The sequence below is a fragment of the Bicyclus anynana genome, chromosome 2 (genome assembly GCF_947172395.1).
Source record: "Bicyclus anynana chromosome 2, ilBicAnyn1.1, whole genome shotgun sequence".
In the NCBI taxonomy this organism is placed as follows: Eukaryota; Metazoa; Arthropoda; class Insecta; order Lepidoptera; family Nymphalidae; genus Bicyclus; species Bicyclus anynana.
The window spans coordinates 7,750,577-7,775,488 of NC_069084.1; the positions used below are offsets into that span (position 1 = coordinate 7,750,577).

A 24,912-nucleotide genomic window follows, 5' to 3' on the forward strand; every position below is an offset into this window, starting at 1 on the left:
CTCTTTAAAAAACCTTTAGTAAACTGTGTTTTTTTAAAGATTATTGAAGGCTGTAGTTCCATATTCAATCAGTTAATAAACCTTCGTATGTCCAAATGCCTCAAATTGTTTTACACTGTTTTGTTTTATGGTAAAAACGTACTTTAAACAATGAAAAAAAGTTAAAGAAGGTAAACTTTAAACTTGGGGCAAGTTTTAGAAGCACTATTAAGTAAAGCTTTGTTAGGGTAAGGTAGTGGTAGTTAATGCATTCTGGAAAGTTGTACAAAACTTTTATCGTAAGTAATATTCTGAAAATTATAAATAGCTTTTGGATTAATTGAAGCTTTTCTTTTGTTACAGATACTTCACCTGAGTATAGTGAAAGTTCAATCTTTGGGTAAGTTACTTATGTAATATCTAAATTTACATCAATATGCGATTGATTTGGTCACACCGGATGTTCAAAGATGAAGCAGTTATTAAAATCGTATATACCTAATAATTATTATATTTGGAAGAAATATAATTCATCATAATATCGTACCGGAACGCTAAACTACTGGGACTTAGAAATAAGTTTTACCTGTTATCCTAACCTACTAATATTATAAACGAGAATGTTTGTATGGATGTTTGGATGTTTGTTACTATTTAACGCCGCTACTACTGAAGTGGTTTGGCTAAAATTTGGAATGGAAATAGATTTTACTCTGGATTAACACATAGGCTACTGTTTATCCCGAAAAAACCTATGGTTTCCCGAGATTTGCGAAAACTGATGATTTTTATGATATATGAATGTTTGTTACTCTTTCACACCTCAACTACTAAACTGAATTAGCTAAAATTGAGATACATTATAGCCTGGATTAACACATAGGCTACTTTTTATTCCGGAAAAATCCATGATTCCCGAGGGATTCCGAGGAGTCCGCTAGTAATAAATATATGTACCATCAAAAGAAAAACTAATACTAATAGATAATGCGATATTATAGCACCGTCACCGTAGAAATGTCGAAAGTATCTGCTTGATCAAAACGGAAATTATAGAATCCTTTGAAGTGGATGCGACTTATGTCAAAAAGTTCTGTAACCCTGCACAGCACATTTAGCTCGAACTCAGTAGTGCCGCAAACTTATCTAGTACTTACTAGTTTTTAGTACTTACTAGCGGACGCCCGTGATTTCGTCTGCCTGGAACTCAGTTTACCATAAATCCCGCGGGAACAATGGATTTTCCGAGATGAAGTGAGTTAACTCAGAGTAAAATCTATTTCCATTCCAAATTTCAGCTAAATTGCTTTAGTAGCCGCAGCACAAAGGAGGAACAAAACAAACACACTTACACACAAACTTTCGCCTTTATAATATTAGTATCACACTAATATTATAAAGGCGAAAGTTTGTGTGTAAGTGTGTAATGTTTTCAAAATGGTGTCCGCCGCGACATCTGTTCCAGTTTTGGCCACCGAGTCAGAAATGTTTGTGGCTCTATACTTATATTTATCGCGCTGTCATCTCAAACAGTTGTACAGCATGTTACGATCTCAATCAAGCGTTATTTAAGTTAACTTAACCACTTGTAATTGTGGTAAGAACAGCTGTAATTCCGCGTTGGACAGCCAGGTTGAAAATTTTTGTAAAAAAATGAGCCAGACAGGTAGGAGAAAGCTTTTACCAGCCGCGGTAAAGTATTTCGAAAAAAAAAATCAATTTCATGACAATGAGGATAGATAGACTCATCATCATCGTCATATCAGCCCATGGACGTCCACTACAGGCTTTTTGTATACTTACAAACATTACTATCCTGAGCCGCCTGCATCCAGCGAATCCCTGCGACTCGCTATGTAGTAATAGATAGAATACTAATTTGCAATATAATTTCAACTTAATATTAAATTCCAAAGTAGGTATGACTACGTAAACTCCAATAAGTTGGTCCATGTTTAGCAGACGGTGGCTTTCGTTTATTCTCTATACACAAGAGCTGCAGGGATCTAGATTAGCCACGGAATTTTAATTGAAACTCTCCTATAAACTGAAATATGTTTAATATCATCAATCTACAGAGGAGAACTTTGGTTTGAGAATGTTCGATCCGTTTAAGTTAGACAGGCGGTTGTACGTAATTGGTTATTTACCATTGCTATGCATTCAAAATACCTCACTATAATGAACATTTTGAATAACAACAATGATACTATAATGGTTGTAGATAGTTTTGTTTTGTTAGAACAGCAAAATAATGACTTATTTTTTCTACTATATAAAAATAAGTCGTGTTTTCCTTCCTGACGCTATAACTCCAGAACGCACGAACCAATTTCCACGGTTTTGCATTCGTTGGAAAGGTCTCGGGCTCCGTGAGGTTTATAGTAAAGAAAATTCAGGAAAACTTTCAACGTAGGGTTGGGGTAGGGTAGGGATAGGGTAGGGGTAGGGTAGGGTAGGGGTAGGGTAGAGGTAGTTGAAAGCTTATATCGAGTTTCACGCGGACGGAGTCGCGGGCGTCCGCTAGTTTGTAAATAGAAATTTCCACATACTAAGAAACAACATTGTAACTGCGTATTAACTTTTATTTACTAATTATGTTATGCTATATCTACAAAAACATACCCATGGTGACCAGTGTTGTGTACTTAATAGATACAATCGTCATGTCTACGAGGTATTCATGACAAAAGAGTATTGGAAAAATATTTTCCATATATCTACTTCTTTCACGTGTAATGCCTACCCTTGCTAAACACTGCACGCCAATAGTGGTCACAGGCAAACAACGATGTGATTTTACAATAGCTCCGAACCAACGATTATAAGGTTCTGTACCACAAAAAACCTTATAAAAACTTGACGTATTTATCGTACGTACCTATTATCAATATTCGTATATTATATATCGTTTTTTTCCTTGTCTGATGTATAACCCTATAAACGCTACACTCCTAATATCGATATTAGTTAGAGTAACTTTCCACCATCTTACGTCAGGTGAATTATGAACAGAGTCAGATGGACAGAGAAAAAGACAGATAGACGGCCGACAAAGTAATCCTACGAAATACGACAAATAAGTGTTCCGTATGTTTTCTTTCGTGATATAGAGCGCTACAAACGCTACCCTAACGTATTCGTAATATCAATATTAGGTAGAGTAAATGAAATATGAAATTCGCATACTTAACGTGACTATATGCACGTGCTAGTTATGAGACATGTCACAAAAAAAACAATGTAGACAGACAGATATAGACAGATGGAAATTATACCTACAGCCAAAATAATGATCTTACTAATATAAATAAGAGTACCGTTTTTTCCTTGTGTGATGTATAACCCTATAAACGCTACGCTCGTAATATCAATATTAGGTAGAGTAACTTGCCGCCCTCTTATGTCAGGTGAATTATGAAGTACACGTACACAGCAACTATATGCACGTGTCAGTTAAGAGACATGTCACAAACAAAAAGAGAGTAGACATACAAACAGATATAGACAGTTGGGCAGTGAGACAGGCAGATATACAGCCAACATAATTATCCTACTTGTATAAATAAGAGTACCATTGTTCCCTTGTGTGATGTATAACCCTATAAACGCTACGTTCGTAATATCAATATTAGGTAGAGTAACTTTTCGCCCTCTTACGTCAGGTGAAATATGAAATACGCGTACACAGCGTGACTGTATGCACGTGTCAGGTATGAGACATGTCACAGCTGCCGCACAGTTGGTGGAAGTTGGCTAAATTCGTTTACTGGCATTTCACGGGGTGACGTGAATGTGAAACGGTCCTGTTTGTGTCCGTAATGCGGTGTTTTTTGGATCTCGTGATATTATATTTGCGTCACGTATTCTTCGTAAAACGTACGAGTATTCTTCCTAAATGCTACGTGGGTCCATTGGTTAGTCTTCGCGGCTATTTGTTATCAGGCTCGAGTTCTAGGTTGGTATATTTTTATAGTAATAATATTTGACAGACCAAATAGATTGCGCACGTGATGGTAAGTGGAAAACCATCGCTTATAAACAAAAAAATCCGTCACAAGGGATGCAAGGAACAACGTCCTGTAAATTGGCATCTTACGTATGGGATGCATTGCATTAAACGGATTTTTAATGTTGCGGTAGCTAAATTCAGTCGAATGCGATCCGTCCGATCCGGATCAGTGAACGCGCTTGTATGACTTTCTATACAAAGAATACTACAATCTGTTTGATGCGATGCGTCCGATACGTACGATGCGGATTTGTAGACGCCTACCTTATATGTTACGTGGGTCTATGCGTTAGTATTCGCGGTTACGTACTCGTACTATCAAACTCGAATCCTGGGTCGAAAAATTCCTTGTTTTACTATAGTTACTCTTCTCAGCTATGCGTTATCAGCAGGCTAATTCATTATCTTTGACTAGTTGACAGATACGTAATTGAGATTCTATGTAACAAATGTTATTTATGAATCGAAGCAGATGGCATACTTTATGGTAGATAAGTGACAAACCATCACCTATATACAAAGAGTAACACTTCACAGGACATGCAAGGAACATGTCTAAGGCATCGGCCTACAAGCCGGAAAACAATGATGCTTGGCGACAGAAATGAACATGGTAGTAACTAGGAACATCGGCCAAACTCTGGTGTGATAGGATGGGATTTGAGTTTTCTTTCTTCCAAGAAATTCTTAGTAATAAATAAGTGTTGAGAAAAAAGGCAGTTAAGCAAACCAATGCAATGAAGTAGATATACCTAGATAAATCATTTCAACTGGCGCGTAGATACTATATACGAGTACGCATAGTGTTTTTGAAGGGTCTACGAATAAATGCATTACAATTTCCAGTGCGAAGTCACGTTTCGCTCTTATTCAGTCACTATATTACAAGTATAGTATATGTAGGTAACCCTACCCCTTACTAGGTAAACCTAAAGCGTATGTGTGTACGCGCTAGGCTAAAACAATTTACATATTCCTTCCATCTGCCAGACACGTCTTGGACCGCTTGTATTCAAAAGCTCCCCTGTCTGATGAATCTGCCACGTAAACGAATCTGCCTTGTTCAAAATCCGTTGAATAGTTCCGGAGCTTAACGCAAACATACAGACAAGAATTAGAAAAAAAAAATTTCGGTTTTAAAAAATCAATTTGTCCAAAATTCAGACATCATTCGGTCTTTAAGACCTTGACCTCTATAGAACTGCACCAAGTTTTATATTAGCACGGGTATCCAAAGTTGCTTTAGGATCTTACCAAATTTGCATAGGCAGGGAGAACAACACGAGCGAAGAAAGGGAGTGTTAATCGATTGTCAAGAAACTTCTTAACCCTACGCCCATTGGTCACAAGTCCAGGACTCTGCTCGGAGTTTCTCTCTCTGCCACGCGATGGACCTCACGGTGAATCCATGAAATGTTAAGATATTCAACTCCTATTGTAGTGTAGATAGAGATATTTTTATATTATATTTAAAAATACATGTAATTTTCTAGATTTTCCTTCTGCGATACAAACGTCTTCGCTAACGGTGGATGCAGCGTGGATTTGTCCGCAGTGACGCGTTAAAATGGCTGTTACGTGATCTCATCTCAGCTTCTCTTAAGGAATTGATTTTTTCTAGAACTTCACAGACTTTATTTTAATGGTGCTGTAGCTAGTTTTTTTATGTTTATTCAGGCAAGTATAATTCGGATAATATTTTTTGTTACGTACAATTTTATTATATTTAAATTAGATTAATGTTTGGTAATTCCGTTTAGGTGAGGTCTGTAGGTGTATTTTAAATTCTGTCAAAACTTGATGTAAAATAATATTTATCATTTGCATTTTAATCAATTTTTTTATAAAGGTTGAAAATGACTCAACCTACTTTTTGGTTCCAATCGACTAATAATAACAAAACACCTTCTGTAGGTTAGTTTCCGAGTTATTATTACTTTATTTTTAACCGCCTTAAAAAGAAGGAGGTTCTTAATAAAAGAGTAGATCCCTGGCCCCCAAACTAGCTGTAACTGTATCTTGGGAGCCAGTGGATTCCCATTAGTGTTACTTATTAAAATTAAGATAATCTGTAGTAGGCAAAAACAAGAAAGGTGTAATCGTAAAACAAGATCAAACACAAATAATAATATGTTAGAGACCTGTAGTTTCTTTCTGATAAAGAGAGCAATATAAGTTTTGTTTAATTCATTGGACGAACGGAGTTTTATCCAAATAAGGAAATGAATTCCACACTGACAGAATCACGGACATCAAGTACCTACTTATTATAAAAATAAATCAAAATATAATTACATAAAATAATATTGTTTTGAATAATGATACAGAAAACAGTCGCAAATCCTTTTATATCCGGGATGCTTACACAACCACAAAGAAATTGTTCTTTTTCCCTCTTACGATATAAGTCGAAACAACGGTATAATTCTCTAACGCAAGAAAAAGCACAAAAGTCCTTTTACCGAGATTATGTGCAACCTATGTATGGCACGTATGTTGATGTTACTTACTACAATGGGAGTCCCACAAGTTTCATGGGTAACCTACGAAGAGCACTTAACAGATTGCTAGCCTGACCTGCCGTGGATACCGATATATTTTTGCTAGATGTGAACGTATCGTTAAAATTTAAAAAATACAAGGAGATTATTAAAATCTAAATAAATAAGTGAATAAATCTAAATAAATATAAAAAAAAATCCAAGTTTTTGAGTTATATCAAGATGGCGCCCATAAAGCAACTATGACATGACAATTGACAGCAAACGTCAAATCAACTACTGCATTGAAAACGTTATCAATTCGCCATTATTACCCATATTAGTGTTGCATTTCTTGGGAGAGAATGAATATTATTTCGAAAGAACTAAAGTCAATTCGTAGATTTGTATAATCAAAAATATTTAAAAAAAATATATTTTCTTTCATTTCCGCCAAGGTACAATGACTGATCTTGGGCTCCATACAATTTTGCACCATCTCCTTTTTATGTTTATCTAAATTTCTAATGTATTTGAAAAAATAAAGAAAAAAAAATGCGTTGCAAGGAGTGGTTGTTCAGCATTTATGCCATGGAAGTACAGTGGCCGTAAAACTTAAGAGATCCTTTGAGATAGTAAAAAATCCTAAATTCACAAGGGCGTGCATTAGATCAAAAAAGGGAATAAAGTGAAAAATTTAGTGGAATAAAATTCAATCTTTGCTTGCAAAAATATATGAAAATTTTTCTTTCTGGAAATTGTCCGTATGTACGATTACTAGCGGTTTGGTAATGTAGTTGTCACCTAGTTGCGAATCTCGCCTAGTGTCCTTTTTTCAATTTGTAAAACATACCATCCACCCACAGCAGTAAGGCAAATTTAATTATGTTCTATATACAAACATTCATGATTGATTAATAAATCAGTTTTATTTTTATGCGTCAAAAAGTAAGTCCTCATGGCAAAATCTTCTTCTAGAACGGTTGCATTTTTTCAAAAGAAAATGTTCGTTTTTCTAAAATACTGTTTAATCATCTTCATAGACCAGAATATACTTTATTTCTTGTAAAAAAAGTTAGCAACCCTAGAGCGAGGAAAAGACGTATAACGTCATCTTTTTTCGAGTGTGCAGCCGGCTTCATCGAAATTATAAGACGTTGTCACATCAAAAATTCTTGTGATATTTTTGCATTACTCTCATTATAATTATCAAAAGAGGTATTAAAGTATTCCTACCACACAAAGCTTTCCTGACCAGAATACTAACATCACCGCAAAAGCAATACCGCAAGTGACAAGACGGTACACACGGGGATGATATACGGTAATATTCATCCAAGTATTACCGGTAGGCGCTCACATGTGCTGTATGTGCCCCATCTAGTTAAACATTCAACGCGCTCGCTCCGTATTTACGTCAGGTGTTCCTACACCTTAAGTAGGCCTTAAAAATTCACGACGGTAAGTGCTTCTTAAAAATTTGAAACACTCTTGAAAGATTGATTCAATTAGCAAATTGAATCGAATTAAACAACGTATTGTGTTAAAGTAGAGGATGTAATTGACTTCTTACGAATCATCATCATCATCATTATCAACCCATATTCGGCTCACTGCTGAGCTCGAGTCTCCTCTCAGAATGAGAGGGGTTAGGCCAATAATCCGCCACGCTGGCCCAATGCGGATTGGCAGACTTCATACACACAGAGAATTAAGAAAATTCTCTGGTATGCAGATTGTTTTTCTTCGCCGTTTTATTTAATTTCTTACGAGTGGAAGCTAGGATTTTCTTACGAACCAGCCCTATATTAGAGGTAATTAGTAGCAATAGCAGTATTTTGTACTATATACCCTGTTGTGCTAGTCAATTATCAATCTTACGAGCTTGCATAATAAAGGATATCTGTCTGACTGTCTGACTGACTGACATAATTATATCGAAACCCACCCGAAAAGCTAGTTAAATAAAATTTGGCCTCTACTTTTTGACGTGACAGCGTTTTATAATTCGATGGAGCTGGCTGCACACTCGCAAAAAGATGACGTCATGCGTCTTTCCTTTGGTCTAGGGTTGCCAACTTTTTTTACAAGTAATATAATATTTTCTGGTCTATAAAGATTATTAAACTGTATTTTAGAAAAATGAACATTTTCTTTTGAAAAATGAAACCATTCCATCAGTATTTTCTTATGACGTTGTCACGTTCAACTATTGTCAGTAACCGACTTTGCAGACAAACGATTTTTGTAACAAAAAGACTTACACAAGAATAACTGTAAATATTTAAGTGATAACTGATAATCATGACATTTTCCAGAGTTTGTGAGATATAAGTATATCATGAGTATTAAATTCTGTATGTATATTAAATTATGTACCTAAATACCTATCCACCAGCTGTAACAGTCGCTTACTTTGAGGCTAGATGACGATATGTTTATTGCTCACATAAACATAGAAATATAGATAACTATTGTGAGATAGATATCATATTAAATGAAATTCTCGGCATATATAATTTCATAGACAAAATAGGAAATGTAACAATATCCACATACCTACCTATTCACTATTTGGAGGTTGGCTTGATATTGCATTTCTGAAACCCATTCTACTGTTGTTGAAGGATGAGCTTTTTATTACATTTTAGGCTTTGAAGTATTCTGTCATATTGTATTTCTGAATTATATTTATAGGTATATAGAGTTTGTTTGTTTTTAATTTACATAAGTAGGTTCCAGCGGCTCCCTGCAACCCGCTTGATATCCTCGGTCCACCTAGTGGGTGATCGACCAACACTGCGCTTTCCGGTGTGGGGTCGCCATTCCAGCACCTTGGGACTCTTCGTTGTTCTCTGCGCGATTGGAACTCGCGCTTGTGGCTTGAATATCGCGGCTCGAGACCGTTTTGTTTGGAAGTCCATACAAGAGGCCTATGTCCAGATGTGGACGTCCATGATGTAATGTAATGTAAATAAATAAAGTCATTAAATAAAGCCTTACCTATTAATTAACCTTATATAAAGCCTTATTTATTCCTTAGTCAATCAAAACCAGGACAGCTAACCACCTGTCCTTGTTTCAATTTTCAGCTAAGACTAAGACTTTAACAAGTCTATTTAACTATAAAGCAGAGTATTCCTAACTCCGCCATAGAAAACTACAAAGGCTTTTATCACCTTTATATTGTGTCCTCAATATTGTAAATCCAGAAAGAAATCCAATAAAAGTGCATTTTGCATTTACCTTTGTGTATGAATTTACACTTTCAACTCAAAGCACGAAAAGTCCCTCTGAAAAATTCCATGAAATAAAATAATGGAACTCTGGGAGCTTGGTGTATTTGTCCACAAACAACCTTTCACGGAATTCGATTATTAGCGTTATATTTAAAGGCAAACATGCAATATTTGACTAATGGGGTCACATACTGAAATTCTATTGAACGAGTGAATCGCCAGCCAATTTAAGACTTTATTATTCATGGATCTGTAAAATAAAGAAGATCATTATATATATGGAACTCGTCATCTATACCATGTATACTAATATTATAAAGCTGAAGAGTTTGTTTGTTTGATTGAACGCGCTAATCTGAGTATACGTCCAACCGAGGTTAAGTAAATATTTTAAAAAAATCTACGGAACTCTCGGTGGGCAAATCCGACTCGCACTTGTCCGATTTTTGTAATCAATATAAAATTTAGTCTGTTTTAGGTGTTCTAAAACTTCACTTCATAAACCTCGCACTCACAGTCATCCGCCTCGCGTATTTTGTTAGACAATTAATAAATAACGTTTTTCTAATTGTAGTTTTTTTTTACATGGCCATCATATACCATTTTGAAATCCTCTCAAAAAGCCCTTGAATTTGATACCTATGTTGCAATATTCAAAAAAAAAATTTTTTTTTTTCACCTCCAGTCTATAGCGTCTCACAGTCCTCTAAATTTCACCTATCTAAAAACACTTGGGTTATTAAGATAAATCTAACGATACCTTAATTACGAAAATCGTCTAGTGGTTTGGAAGATATGAGGTAATAAAGAATATTACATACATACATACATACATACGCGCGAAAAACATAACTCTTCTTGCAGTCGGGTAAAAATAAGACAGAAGGTCTTATCGTTTGCTCACGCAACAGTGTAACGCACGATAGTATTAAAAGGCAAGTTTTCACATAAACACTAAGAGCAATGTCTACACTGTTGCAGTGTAAAACTTGAACTTTGTTATCGGTGCTTCATAAAATGTTAATGATTCAACCATTTTTGGGTTAAACCAACTATAATATTTTACTTCACGTGAGTATTTATGTTATAGTAGGTATATGTTCTATGGTTTCCTTGGTTGATAGGTTAATTGAGTAATTGATTGATTGTCTATAATATAAAAATGAATCGCAAAATGCGTTGGTAAGCGCATTTCTCAACAACGCCTGGACCAATTTGGTCCATTCTTTTTTTTAAATGTTCGTTGAAGTTCTAGGATGGTTTTTACGGCGAGAAAAATTCGAATAATTGCCGGAAAAACCATAAAAATAGCCCTTTTCTATTTCCCATACAAATGTTTTCTAACTAAAACGAAGTAAATTTGATCTTTATTGTTATTGTATAAAGTTCATATTAAATTACAAGCACTCACTGTTGTCTAAACAATGTAGATGTGTTCCTAACGTCACGAATTAATGTACGATTAGATCGGTAATTAGCTTGGTTTGTAGCATTTCAGGTTCTTCTACCTAAATTGCTTCGTCTTATAGGAGGCATATCAAATATATTTTTTTATCACTAAACACTAACTAACTAAACACTCTGCACAAAACACTGTACACGAACACGGAGTAAAGAACACACTTGCAAATAACGTAGATTTCTATCGGTGTAAGAATTTTCAAAATCGGTTCTGTAGATCCAGAGATTACCACCTACAACCACACAAACTTTACTTCTTACAATCTATATTTTATATAAAAATCTATATATGTAACTCACTCATTCTGAGAGGAGACTCGAGCTCAGCAGTGAGCCGAATATGGGTTGATGACGACGATATATGTAAACATTAATCCATCCGCGTGAGCGGTTGGACCGATTTCACTATTTTTTTATGTGTTTGTTATAGTCAGGAGAAGGTCCTTATGACGTAAAAAGTTTAAAAAATTGCGCGGAAAATTAGTAAAAGCGATAGGGGTAGAGTAGGGGTAGGGTAGGGTAGGGTAAACTTGATGTAAACTTGAAAGTTTACATCGAGTTTCACGCGAACGGAGTCGCGGGCGTCCGCTAGTAAATACGAATTCCAAAGATCTAAATGAGAAATTAAATTACTTCCAATTTTCCAGTTAATCAGTCAATTGGCAATAATCAAATGATTTCTTCGCAAACGTGGTATCTGGAATATACTCCAAGCAATTTTCAACTCCACTGATCTACGTAATGTTATTTATCTCAAACAGCAGACGTCTATGTATAAATCTTTCTTTAGAACAACATGATCATGCTTTATAACTTCATAATTCCTCTCAAAGTATCGAAATATTAATCATCTATAATATAAAAATGAATCGCAAAATGCGTTGGTAAGCGCATAACTCAACAACGACTGGACCAATTTGGCCAATTTTTTTTTTAAATGTACGTTGAAGTACTGGGATGGTTTTTACGGTGAGAAAAATTGGAATAAATGCCAGAAAAACCATAAAAATAGCCCTTTTCTTTTTCCCATACAAATGTTTTCCAACTAAAACGTAGTCAATATAAGCTTTATTGTTATTGTTAAAGTTCATATTTATAATAATAATAAGAAAACGGGATAGGGGTAGGGAGGGTAGGGGTAGTTGAAAGTTTACATTGAATTTCACGCGGACGAAGTCGCGGGCGTCCGCTAGTAGTCTATAAAATCTCATATTCCATTTTCTACAGTAAAAAATATAGGTACTTAGGTACCTACATTTTAATAACGTATATCTAAATCAGGTCGATAATTAAAAAAAAACACGAATCTATACGGTTTGGATAGATAGAGCAGTGATAGCCCAGTGGATATGACCTCTGCCTCCGATTCCGGAGGGTGTGGGTTCGAATCCGGTCCGGGGCATGCACCTCCAACTTTTCAGTTGTGTGCATTTTAAGAAATTAAATATCACGTGTCTCAATCGGTGAAGGAAAACATCGTGAGGAAACCTGCATTTTAGAGAATTATCTTCATTCTCTGCGTGTGTGAAGTCTGCCAATACGCATTGGGCCAGCGTGGTGGACTATTGGCCTAACCCCTCTCATTCTGAGAGAAGACTCGAGCTCAACAGTAAGCCGAATATGGGTTGATGACGATACGGTTTGGACATAATTTCCTAAAAGATTGTTTCGAAAAGATCTCTACTGAGCGATAGGGCGATACCTTTTGTATTTTACTTTTTTACATAATTATTTATATTATTATTTTTTTGTCAATGTGGTTTACCTACTAAAAAGTAAATAAAGAATAAATAACACACTACAAATATAAATAATTTTATTGTTTAATTAAATAATTTACCGAATTAAATATCTAAAATTAGTATTATACAGTTCTGTTCACTTGTGTGTAGCCAGTAAAGCTACAACAATCTGGAGGTTTATTTGCAAATAAGATCACAAGTATCTACTAGATATATTCCAAGAAAATTTCAACTTCAGTGAGCTGCGTAATGTGATTTGAGTGGGAAGACGAGCTACTATAAATAAACGTACTAGGAAATACCCCTACTTTCTTCTTATTATATATTTCCATTTAGAGACTTATTAGAGGTCTTCGAACAGTGCGTTGCCAGTGATGACCTATGGTTCCGAGACTTGGTGCTAACTATGGGCCTCATAAGAAGGCTCAGAGTCAAACAGCGGGCGATGGAACGCTATGTTAGGAGTATCTCTGCGAAATCGAATCAGAAATGAGGAGATCCGCAGAAGAACCAAAGTCCCAAAGGGTCCCAAAGTGCTGGAATGACGAACCCGCACTAGAAAGCGCAGTGTTAGTCGACCCCCCCACCAGGTGGTCTGACGACATCAAGCGAATCGCAGGGATTCGCTAGATGCAGATGGCTTAGTATCGTGATGTTTGGAAGGTCCTACAAAAGGCCTATGTCCTGTAGTGGACGTCCATTGGCTGATATGATGATGATGATGATGATAATGAGACTTGTTAAGGGGCAAAAAGTTTATGCCTCTAGTTAATAAATGCATGCTCTCTCTGGCGGAGTTGGTACTGCTGTTGTTCTTATGTGTTGGGGGTTAATATAATCCAGACATACCTTATTTTGTAAAGGCTGTAAGTTTGTCAGGCCTTTGCAGTTTAACTCTCCTAGGCATTACGAGAATACCACTAACTTTCCAACACTGGGCTAAGACTTTTAACCAGATTTTTTCCGTATCTCATATAACCCTGCCCAGGATTCGAATCCAGGACCTCGTGAAACCACATAGGCTGAACCGCTGGACCAACAAGTCAGTTTGCTTTAAAAACCACAGAAAGATTTCTAGGAAACCTATATTGCTTTTTGAGTGCACAGTGAAACGAAACTGCTACTTATGTTTCATATAATACGTTTTCGCAATTCCATTAGCGTTCAATTGAACAGGATCAGAATATCAATTTATTTTAAGACCCTGTAGTTGAATTAGAAAATCAAAACACGAATGGCTGAAGACGAAAATTGCTCTGAATACAATCGGGAAAGGTGGAATTTCTCAATAGGGATGATGACAGTTTTTTAAATTGTATATAAATTAAGAGTATACTAATAGTAAAGCAATTTTGTAAAAGGAACAGGGTATCTGCGATCATTACTTTCGGAGCTACAGGGATTTAAAGAGTCAGATTTGCGGCGCTGCCGCGGATCCCTGAAAAACGCCCCATACAAAATGGCTCGAAAAAATGACGTCATAGGCAATGTAATGATCGTTAGATTTGTATGCGCGTTCAAACAAAATTACTAATATCTTTGTTATTTGTGCGTTTATCTTTATAGTTCATATATTAAAAAATGTCACATTTAATGTAAGAAAGCTAAAACTGTATGAATTTTCATCTAATTACAATAAAAAAAAATTTGTAGTTTTTGAAATTTTATAATCTCATTTATTTTGCAAATATCCAGACAATCTTTGCTTTTTATGTATAAATTATTTAACATTGACCCTATTTACCCGAATGTATCATAAAAATCAATATATTCAAACCTAGTCATCATCCCCATTCGGTGCGTTTTTTTTCTACAGATTTTTCCAAGAGAAAATCTCTCTCGATGCTTGGGTTTAGCGTAACGTGTTTATCTGTATATTGTATACAATGATAATTTTATACTATAGATCGGTTACGTCCCTTAAGCCGCATAAAGTGATCTGAATAATAAGCTAAAAAACTGAGTGCATATAAGCACAATTTTGTTTTTAATTCCATTATTTATTTATATACAGTATAATAGTTTTTCCACTTCCTGAACACACAAAGTGTAGACGATTTTTAGACTAACATTGAGACTAACATTTTTATGACCTAGTAACACATCTAACAGTCTAAGAGTAAAATCTAATTAATTATCATTGATTGTATATCAATAATTGTTTTTTTTTTGACAAAATTTTACAGTAATGTATAACTAGGCGTAAAATTATAATAAATTATTCAAATTTAGGTACAATTATAATCGAATTGATTAACAATAGAAGATCGGAAATAGAGCCGTCTAATTACTAATACATTACCTTCACCCATTTGTTGATAACATCATTAAAATAGTTCACTTTTTTTAATTTTATTTTAAAATCAAAATAGGTAATGAAAGTTTGGCTAGGAATTTTTGGGCAACCTACTCACAATATATTTTTATAAATACTTAATAATATAAAAATTATAATAAATGGGTGAAGGTCAATTCTAATTCAGTTAATCCTAGTTTAATATAAACAACCTAAACGCAAACAGATGATACCTAAATGTCAAAGATATTGGATCACAAGATTATTAATAAGATTCATCAGATTTCCACCCCGTCGATCCAATCGGTTTGATGTTACGACTACGAACTGTGTTTCTACTCGTACTGACTGATATTTGATATCTCATGAATTTGGGGGATATTACATTTTGCGCAAAAAAAGATAGTACGAAATTTCCCATTACATAGGCGGCCGACCAAGCGTCGTTGTGTTTCCAAATAAAATGAATATTTTCTTTAATATGCCTATACATTTTATATAATCTATACTAATATATAAATAAATAATAAAATAAATAAAATCTTTATTAACCAAAAATAGATACAAAAAACCATAAGATTGCCTGTGGTCTCCACACTAGATTGATCTACGTGGAGACCAGGTAGGATTTTCTAATGTTTTCCGTTGGACTAGGACTAATTACAAATAATAAAATAAATAGGACTACATAACAAAAAGAAATACATTACAAAAAAGAAAAGTAAATTAAAACAGTAAGCAGAAACGTTAGATAGGAATAAATAATATAAAGCTGAAGAGTTTGTTTGTTTGGTTGAACGCGCTAATCTCAGGAGCTACTGGTCCGATTTGAAAATATCTTTCAGTGTTAGATAGCCCATTTATCGAAGAAGGCCATAGGCTATATATTATCCCCGTATTCTTACGGGAACGGGAACCGCGTGAGTGAAAGCGCGTGGCGTCAGCTATATTCTATAAATATATACGTCTGTCAGTCTGGATGCGATAAACTTTCCAGACATTTTATGTAAAATACATCGAAAATATATTTTCAAAAATGTCATCCATAAAATTCGTAATCTATAATCGAATTTAAATTCATAAACAAAAAGTAACTTTGTTTATAACAAAGGACGTAATTATTCATGAGAATCTAGAGAATGAGGTAAAAAATTGATGATTTGTTGGCATTTTTTCAATATCAAAACTCAATACGAATAATAAGCAGATTCAAATGAAACAGTACAACCGATATTCATCTATAATTAATTAGGGTCAGAATGACGCGCCGCTTGCCTTTTCAACAAATCTAATTGGACAGCGATCGATCGCACGTGATTATAAAATTAATTATATTTGCTGAACGCAACTGAAACGTGTTGATATTATAATGTAACGTGATAGAACGAGTGCCTGCAGCAGTCAGATATACTTCATTATGTAAGTGCTACCATGCTATGTGAAGATATGGACAAAGTTCCTTCCAATGGCGTCGGTGTTGTCTCAATCCCATCTCTTTCATACAAACGCAAAGACGGCCTTCGTAGCGCAGTGGTGGTGGTGGTGGATTCCCAGCTGAGCCGATTGAGGTTCTCTTAATTGGTACAGGACTGGCTGGGAGACTTCGGTCGTAGCTGGGTGCCACCCTACCGGCTAAAATGTACCGCCAAGCGATTTAGCGTTCAGGTACGATGTCGTGTAGAAACCGAAAGGGGTGTGGATTTCATCCTACTCCTAACAAGTTAGCCTGTTTCAATCTTAGATTGTATCATCACTTACCGTGAGATTGTAGGTGGGATTGTAGTCAAGGGCTAACTTGTAAAGAATAAAATAATTATCCATAATGTAATTTCGCAATCTAACACCTGTTTCTATTCAATATTCGTACCATATCTACTGACTCATCGCGTAGATACATCAACACACATTAGAACAATATATCAGACTATAACGTTACACAGTACCGTAGGCCTAATAACCGTAAGGCGATATCTTGGATCGCGTGATAATTTACTCTGATGATGTTACAATATTCTACGGACGGGAATATTTCGCCTAGTAAAGGTAATTAATAGCACAGTCATAAATCAGAACCTGGTAAGTGACAAAAAATAGATATTGTGTTAGCATTATAGTAAAACCAATGTATATCTAACGCCTATTATAAGTGACGATGTACATGCGGTTCAGATAAATTAAGCAAAATTTGGGACGCTAGTTTGTAGGTAGTTTAATATATATTATATATATTTTGTTGAAATGAGGTGTAGAAAATCAGTTATCTGTACCTATTAGTACGTAGTTTTCAAATTCTTGAAGAATATTTACGGTTATCATCATACATACTTATTACTTACGATAAGTAAATTGTCTTTCATTTAAATATGGTATCTTTAACACCAAATTTCTAGTCCGCTCTGAACTCGCAACACACTGAACTGCGCAGATATAAAACATATAAAACACAGATATGTTTTTGTACACTGCGCAACTATACGCCTCGTGTTCACAGCGGATTCGATGTTTGGTGCAAACTATACCTATAATTTCAGTAGGTATATAGCTATTAACAGGCTGCCATCCCATGCATATTTGATACATCCATTGGCCCAATCGGAATACGTAATTCACTGCCGTAAATACTAACGTTTTATATTGACGCTGATTCGAATTTCAGGAAAGTCTTCAGCCGATCAAAACCATGATACATCAAGTAAGGTACGAAACGAAATACGTAATTCACTGCCGCAAATACTGACGGCGATTCAAATCGATTAAAAGCATGATGCATCAAGTAGGGTGCGAAATGTCCGCCACTGATTTTGTTGGGCTATTCTCAGACTAAGGGTGCGTTCCCATTACGTCGTTACAATTTATTTACCGTAGGACGAATCATCTCTAACTGTTCTCTTTGGATCGAGGGGACAGTACCTAGTAGCGATAATGATAAAACTCGATTTGCCGTCGATTAATAGTAACTTACAATACCTAAATGTCTTCTCTTGCGTGTTTCCTCAAATGTATAAATGGAACTTTTCGTCCGTAAAGTAAAAGAAAAAAGAAAAGAGAAAAGATAGCCCCTGTGTCATGGGCTAACAGCCTGTGATAGCCAATCGTAACACATTTAATGAAGGCTATTAGCCTCATTTTATGAAGGTTAGAAAAAGTTTGCATTTGCTCTTACTAGGGGTAAGTAAATAGTAGCCAAATATGGAGATTGGACTGTGTTGGCTTTGAAAGGTAGCAGGTTTCAAGGGTCCAGATAACAAATCGTCAAAGTATGAAACATATTTTTTTGATATTTTCCTCGGCATTTTTTGAGAAACCATGTCACAAGTGGCCAGTCACTTAATTTCACGGCAATCCTTTGAAAAAGGCTAACGGTTTTCCAAGTACTTATACATTTATCAGCCATTAAAAAAAGGCCATTCGTTAAAATGTCTAAATAGAGCAGTTTAATCGGCCGCTTCGACGTCCTACACAAAATTTTATTTAAATAATCGAATTGCTAAAGTTAATTAAAGGTAAGCGGAATATATTTATTTCGTTAAAATTTGTTCGTCCAAATTTTCTTTTTCCTGTTAAATATTTGGTACGAGTACTTAATACTATTCAAGGTATAAGCACATGTTAATAATAAGGTTAACATTCACCTTATTTAGTCTTTATAACATTATATTTTGATACATCAGATATCATTGATTTCAATCTCCATCCAAACTGTTTGGATCGTGCCGCGATGCAAGAACCAGCTCATGACTAAAGGCCCCGTATGGGTTACGAAACTAGTCGGGCATTCTCCGACATAATACCACGTGAGTTTTAGCCGTGTTTCATAATCAATTAATATGAATAACACTCACAATAGTTTAAATACTAATTATATTATTCAATATCTAATTGAGTTTTTGAAAAAAAAAAATTATTGATTTTTTTCATGTATTTTAAAACTTTATTATTAATAATATTGATATTTAATGCAAAAAACTTAAAAAAAAATTTCAATTAATTATAAACAATTAAAAATTGATGAATTTTAAATAAAAATCACGTGACTATAAACGCGCCATGATTGGTCACCATAGTTGTGACGTCATAATGTTATAGCTATTTAATAACAGTACACGGCCATGTTTTGACGGCCTCCGTGGCGCAGTGGTATGCGCGGTGGATTTACAAAACGGAGGTCCTGGGTTCGATCCCCGGCTGGGCAGATTGAGATTTTCTTAATTTGTCCAGGTCTGGCTGTTGGGAGGCTTCGGCCGTGGCTAGTTACCACCCTACCGGCAAAGACGTACCGCCAAGCGATTTAGCGTTCCGGTACGATGTCGTGTAGAAACCGAAAGGGGTGTGGATTCTCATCCTCCTCCTAACAAATTTGCCCGCTTCCATCTTAGACTGCATCATCACTTACCATCAGGTGTGATTGTAGTCAAGGGCTGACTTGTAAAGAATAAACAAAAAAAAAATTTAATATAAATTTAAATATTTAATAATGACAACAAAATTAAATAGATCAAAACACTGTATTTATTATTTTTCTATCAACTGCAATGAGTGAAAACTAACATTATGACATCACACGCGCTCGGGTTTGTTCGGGAGTTGTCGGCGTGTCTTCGGTATTGGATTCAAAATTTTTTTTTTTATTTTGAAATAACTTTTGAATTATTGCGAAAAAAAAATTGTTTTGTTATAAAACTAATATATAATCTTTCCATTTATCACAAAAAAAAAATTTTTTCAAAAACCCAATTCTCTGTTTCATATTAGGTGTAATGTAACCTTTGTTAACCCCAAATGTGAAAATGTAATTGCAATTGCGTTACACCGTATAATAAAATCAGAAATATTTGAACCAATAAATAACACGGTGTAAACCTCAAATTGCACACCGTTGCGGTCTCGTCCAATTATAATTTACTTATTTATTGTCTACATTCTAGGTAAAACATCACAAACCACTATCGCTTACAATAATTTATTCAAGACTAGCCGACGCCTGCGATTTCACCCGCGTAGTTCCCGTTTCTGTGAGAACACGGGGGTAAAATACAATATGACGCTCACAAATAACGTGGCTTTCTAGTGGTAAAGGAATTTTCAAAATCTTTTTGGTACATGCAGAGACCACCTCATCACATATTTAAACCTAACCACAGAAAACATATGTACACGCAGTTGTTTATGTTCTGGATTCATACTTACAAGAACTCGTATAAAAATTGTTTAGACAGGTACTTACTATTCCGACCATGCAAAGTGGCCAAAGTGATTACAAACGAAGGTGCAAGCCACAGTGTAACAATCACGCAGTTCGGTAACATCTTCGTTCGTAGTGACTACCTAACTTACTGATTTGTGACTTATTTTACCATTTCGCTAGACGCTACAAATTAATATTTGAATCAAAATATTTAATAAAATGATATGAAGCAACACAAAGTTTACCAAGACATTATTACATAATTCCCATGATGTGTTTATTAGTAAATAATTACTACACTTATATTGACTTATAATGTAGATTTATTATTTTAGTTAGTGTAAGTGATTGTAAATAAACCTAAAAAATAAATAAACAAATGAAAATAAAAAAAGCCTCAATTGGTATATTTTGATTAGCTTGGGGTTGCTAAGACTACCTTCCGACTCTATTGCCATATTATTGTCACCGAAGACACGCAAGCTTACCAAACAGTCCTATGAAATGTCAAAAATTGGATCTTAGTCAGATTCCAAAACTTTACCTAAAATCAACTATTAAAAAAATGCGGAAAACTTCGGGTAGTGTTTCAGGATCTAGGACACGGTTTTAGAATAATAACGTGGATAAACGGTATGATTGCTATTCTCTGCTATACTTGGAATATTAAACCGGTGTTCTGTTCTTTCTCCACTACAAAGGAGAGAAATATTGCGACGGGAATATAAGATGACACCATTGAGGTAAATATGTTTTATATGTGGATTGCACGTTGGTATTCGCTTACGAGATTTTGTATAGCGTTTGCATACATACAATAGCTTAAAGTCTGAGACGCTATGTTGGATTGAATTTAAAAATTTTCATGACATTTGTTCACACATATCTGTATGATTATTCAGGATTATCGAAAAGCAGCTTACTTATTGAAATACATATTCCATTAAGTAAGTTGCTACAGGCAATTGGGCTCTTTTTGCATCTTTAGTGCATATATTTTGTAATGAATAAAAAAAATATTATAATATTCTGTAACAACTGATTGCGTCAGGAACTCTTTTATATTTTATATTTTATTTAAATTATAGTCTTTGGACAAAGAACAAAACATTTATTAATTACCATACTACTGATTCTTGCAGAATATATATAGAAAGATATTCAAAATCAAGTGGTAATCTTTTCGGACAATTACAGGCGGCATATTTGCTATCGGGTGCACCAAAGTCTGCAAGATGCCTTAGAAAACGCCCCACCACCATGGTTCGCTACATATAATAATTTTGTCCGATTTGCCATGAATACGTTTACTCGTACATACAGTATGATGAATAAATATTTTGTTCCTGGCACTATTTATTACACAATAATCACAAAATATTATAAAGGGTAAAGTTTGTGTGTAAGTGTGTATGTTTGTTCCTCCTTTACGCTGCGGCTACTGAAGCGATTTAGCTGAAATTTGGAATTGAAATAGATTTTACTCTGGATTAACACATAGCTAGAAAGAAAGAAAGAAAGAAAGAAAATATATTTATTACTACATTATGCCACACACCACAATTATTTAAGAATAATACCCTGCGATATGTGGCATAACCTAGAAAAAGGTCCTAGCTCAGCATATTGCTGTATGCTCCCCATAAACAAAGAACATACAGCGCTGATTTTCAGCTAGGACCCAGTTCTAAGTGCCACCATGAAAACAGGCAACATAAACCTATATTTAAAGCAAAACCAAATTAAAACTTATAACTAGTTTAAAACATATAAAAAAGAACAAAAAGAAAAATTATATAACACTAGCGGACGCCCGCGACTTCGTCCGCGTAAATTTCGATGTCAATTTTACTACTACCCCTACCCTACCCTACCCCTACCCTACCCTACCCCTACCCTACCACTACCCCAACCCTACTCTACCCAATCCCTACATCTACCCTACCCTACCTCTACCCCCACCTTACCCCTACCCTACCCCTACCTTACCTTCACCCTACCCCCATCCTACCCCTACCCTTCCCGTACCCTATCCCTTTCCTACCCCTATCCCACCCGTACCCCTATCTCACGCCTAACCTACCCCTACCCTACCACTACCCTAAACCCAGCCCTAATCTTACCCTACCCCTACCCTACCACTACCCTAAACCCGGCCCTAAACCTACCCTACCCCTACCCTAAACCCGGCCCTAAACCTACCCTACCCCTACACTACCCCTACGCTTCCCTACCCGTACCCTACCCTACCCTGTAACTTCTCTATCTTACTCCTACCCTTAGCAAAATCGGTCCAGTCCTTCGAGAGTGGTGGTATGACCAAGAGAAATAGAAACTTCTATGCTTATAATATAAAGAGGTAAAGTTCGTGTGGTTGTAGGAGGTAATCTCTGGATCTACTGGATCGATTTGGAAAACTGTTTTACCAATAGAAAGCTACGTTATTTGCGAGTGTCATAGGCTATGTTTGATCCCCATATTCACACGAGAACGGGAACTACGTAAATGAAAGCGCCGGGCGTCATATAGCGGAATTTCTGCGTCTTTTAGAAATTTTGTATTATCTCCGAAACTATTTAAGTAATTAACATACTGTAAAGGGCAAATCTTATCTCCATAATATCCTTGTGATTATTAAATAATTTATTTTAATAAGGATTAAAGTTTAGTTGTATAAATAATGACGTAAACCTAAGTATATAAAATTAATAATTTTTAAAACACAAAAGGTACTATATCTGCTAATATATAGAAGATAGATATATGGTGTTGCGGACTTCTTTGTAGAACTTTTAAAGATACATAAAGTCTCCATACATTAATTTCAATTTTACACAATAGTTAAGCCAGCGCATGCGAATAAGTCTGTTTAAGAGGATTTTCAGTCCGACCTGTATGACAAAAACTGTGATAACTCGGCTAATATATATGATACCAATATAAAATATAGCCTATAGCACTCCCCGATAATGTAGCATTCTACTGGTGAAAGAATTTTTAAAATCGGACCAGTAGTTCCGAAGATTACCCCATTTAAAAAATGTGACAAACTTACAAACTTACAAACTTTACCTCTTTATAATATTAGTATAGATATAGATTAAAGTACCTACAGTATTAAAACCAACAATCAAATTTATTCCCAAGTTTAAATTTACCTACTATACTATTATTATAGCTACTTTTCATCCCGGAAATATCCATGGTTCCCGCGGGATTTGAAAAGCTGAATTCCACGCGGACGAGATCGCGGGCGTCCCCTAGTACTAAATACATGTATTACAGACATTTTGATCTAAAATATAGACATGAACAACACAAATTTCCATATAAATAACCTCTGATATATTCGTTGGTGGCTGTCGCGACAGATGTTTCCCGTTCGCCAGGCCCGTCGGAGCGATTCTTCAGGCCACTGCACTTGATATCATTGAGCCCAAATATAAAAGATGTGGGGCAAAAACTGTTGCAAACCTTTTACGGAACTGTCTATATACGGGGGCTTTTGATGTTACAACGGGAGTACACTGAATTTATTTTCAATAGTACCTACAACAAGCAGTAGGTATAACATATTTCTATAGTGATATGATATTTCTGAATATTCAAAGATGCCTGCTAACCAGATATTTTTGTGTTGCAACCAGTGTTGCCGATTGCAATTGTGCCCACCAAACATATATAAGAAATACATTTTTAATGTAACTTAAGAGTTTTCCAGATTTTTGTTTATTTAGCTTTAAGAAATTGCTTATTGCCAAATATCAGAATTATAGACCATCATAGATTTTGATTACCTTGCGAATGTCTATACATAAGAGAATGTGTTATAAAATTAAACTGCATCTTTTATTTTTTTTTATCTACATCATATTTCAAATTGATACAACTGTAGACATTTATGTTTACACAGCTTGCAGACCTGACAACATACATCACATACATATCTATACATATAAACTTGATGTTCCATATAACTATCAATATATCTAATAACCTACCTACTTCTTTGAGATTTTATCGTTTCAATTTTTGTAAAATAATCTGACATGGTTTCGCAAAACATTTGTCTGACTTCTGTAGAGCCACTGTAATAACGGATAATACGGATACTATAAAACAGCAGTCACCTTATAGAATCGACATCAAACAAATAAATATAACACCATTAAAGTCACAGTTACAGTTTTTACGAATGAAAAGGCCGGATTCCGACCCAGCTGGTTCCGTCCGCTGGCGTCGGAACAATCCCTCAGTCCACCGCTTCGGATGTTATTCGGCAAACGGACAGTGCGCTTACAAAACTACTGCGTTATTTTTACGAGCAACTTCGTTTTCCTACCAAGTTACTGTTGTTGTATACTGTTGATTTTTCAATTATACTTCACATTTGTAGTTTTCCACAATCTACTTTTATACGCCTACAGCAGGGGCAAGCCATTATACTATTCTAATGGGCACTAAGTTTATTGGGTTTTTATTGAATGTTTTCAGCTGTAAAAATCAGGTGGTACCTGG

General features: G+C 35.3%; 1 protein-coding gene across 1 annotated transcript in view; it reads left to right on the top strand.

The window, feature by feature from the left end:
• Nucleotides 1-24,912, top strand: part of LOC128198685 (cell adhesion molecule Dscam2-like) — a 206,012-nt gene that overhangs the window by 139,128 nt on the left and 41,972 nt on the right. Inside the window, exon 7 of the mRNA XM_052885134.1 lies at nucleotides 343-379. Coding sequence (XP_052741094.1) covers nucleotides 343-379 — 37 coding nt within the window. The remainder of the gene's footprint in view (nucleotides 1-342; nucleotides 380-24,912) is intronic.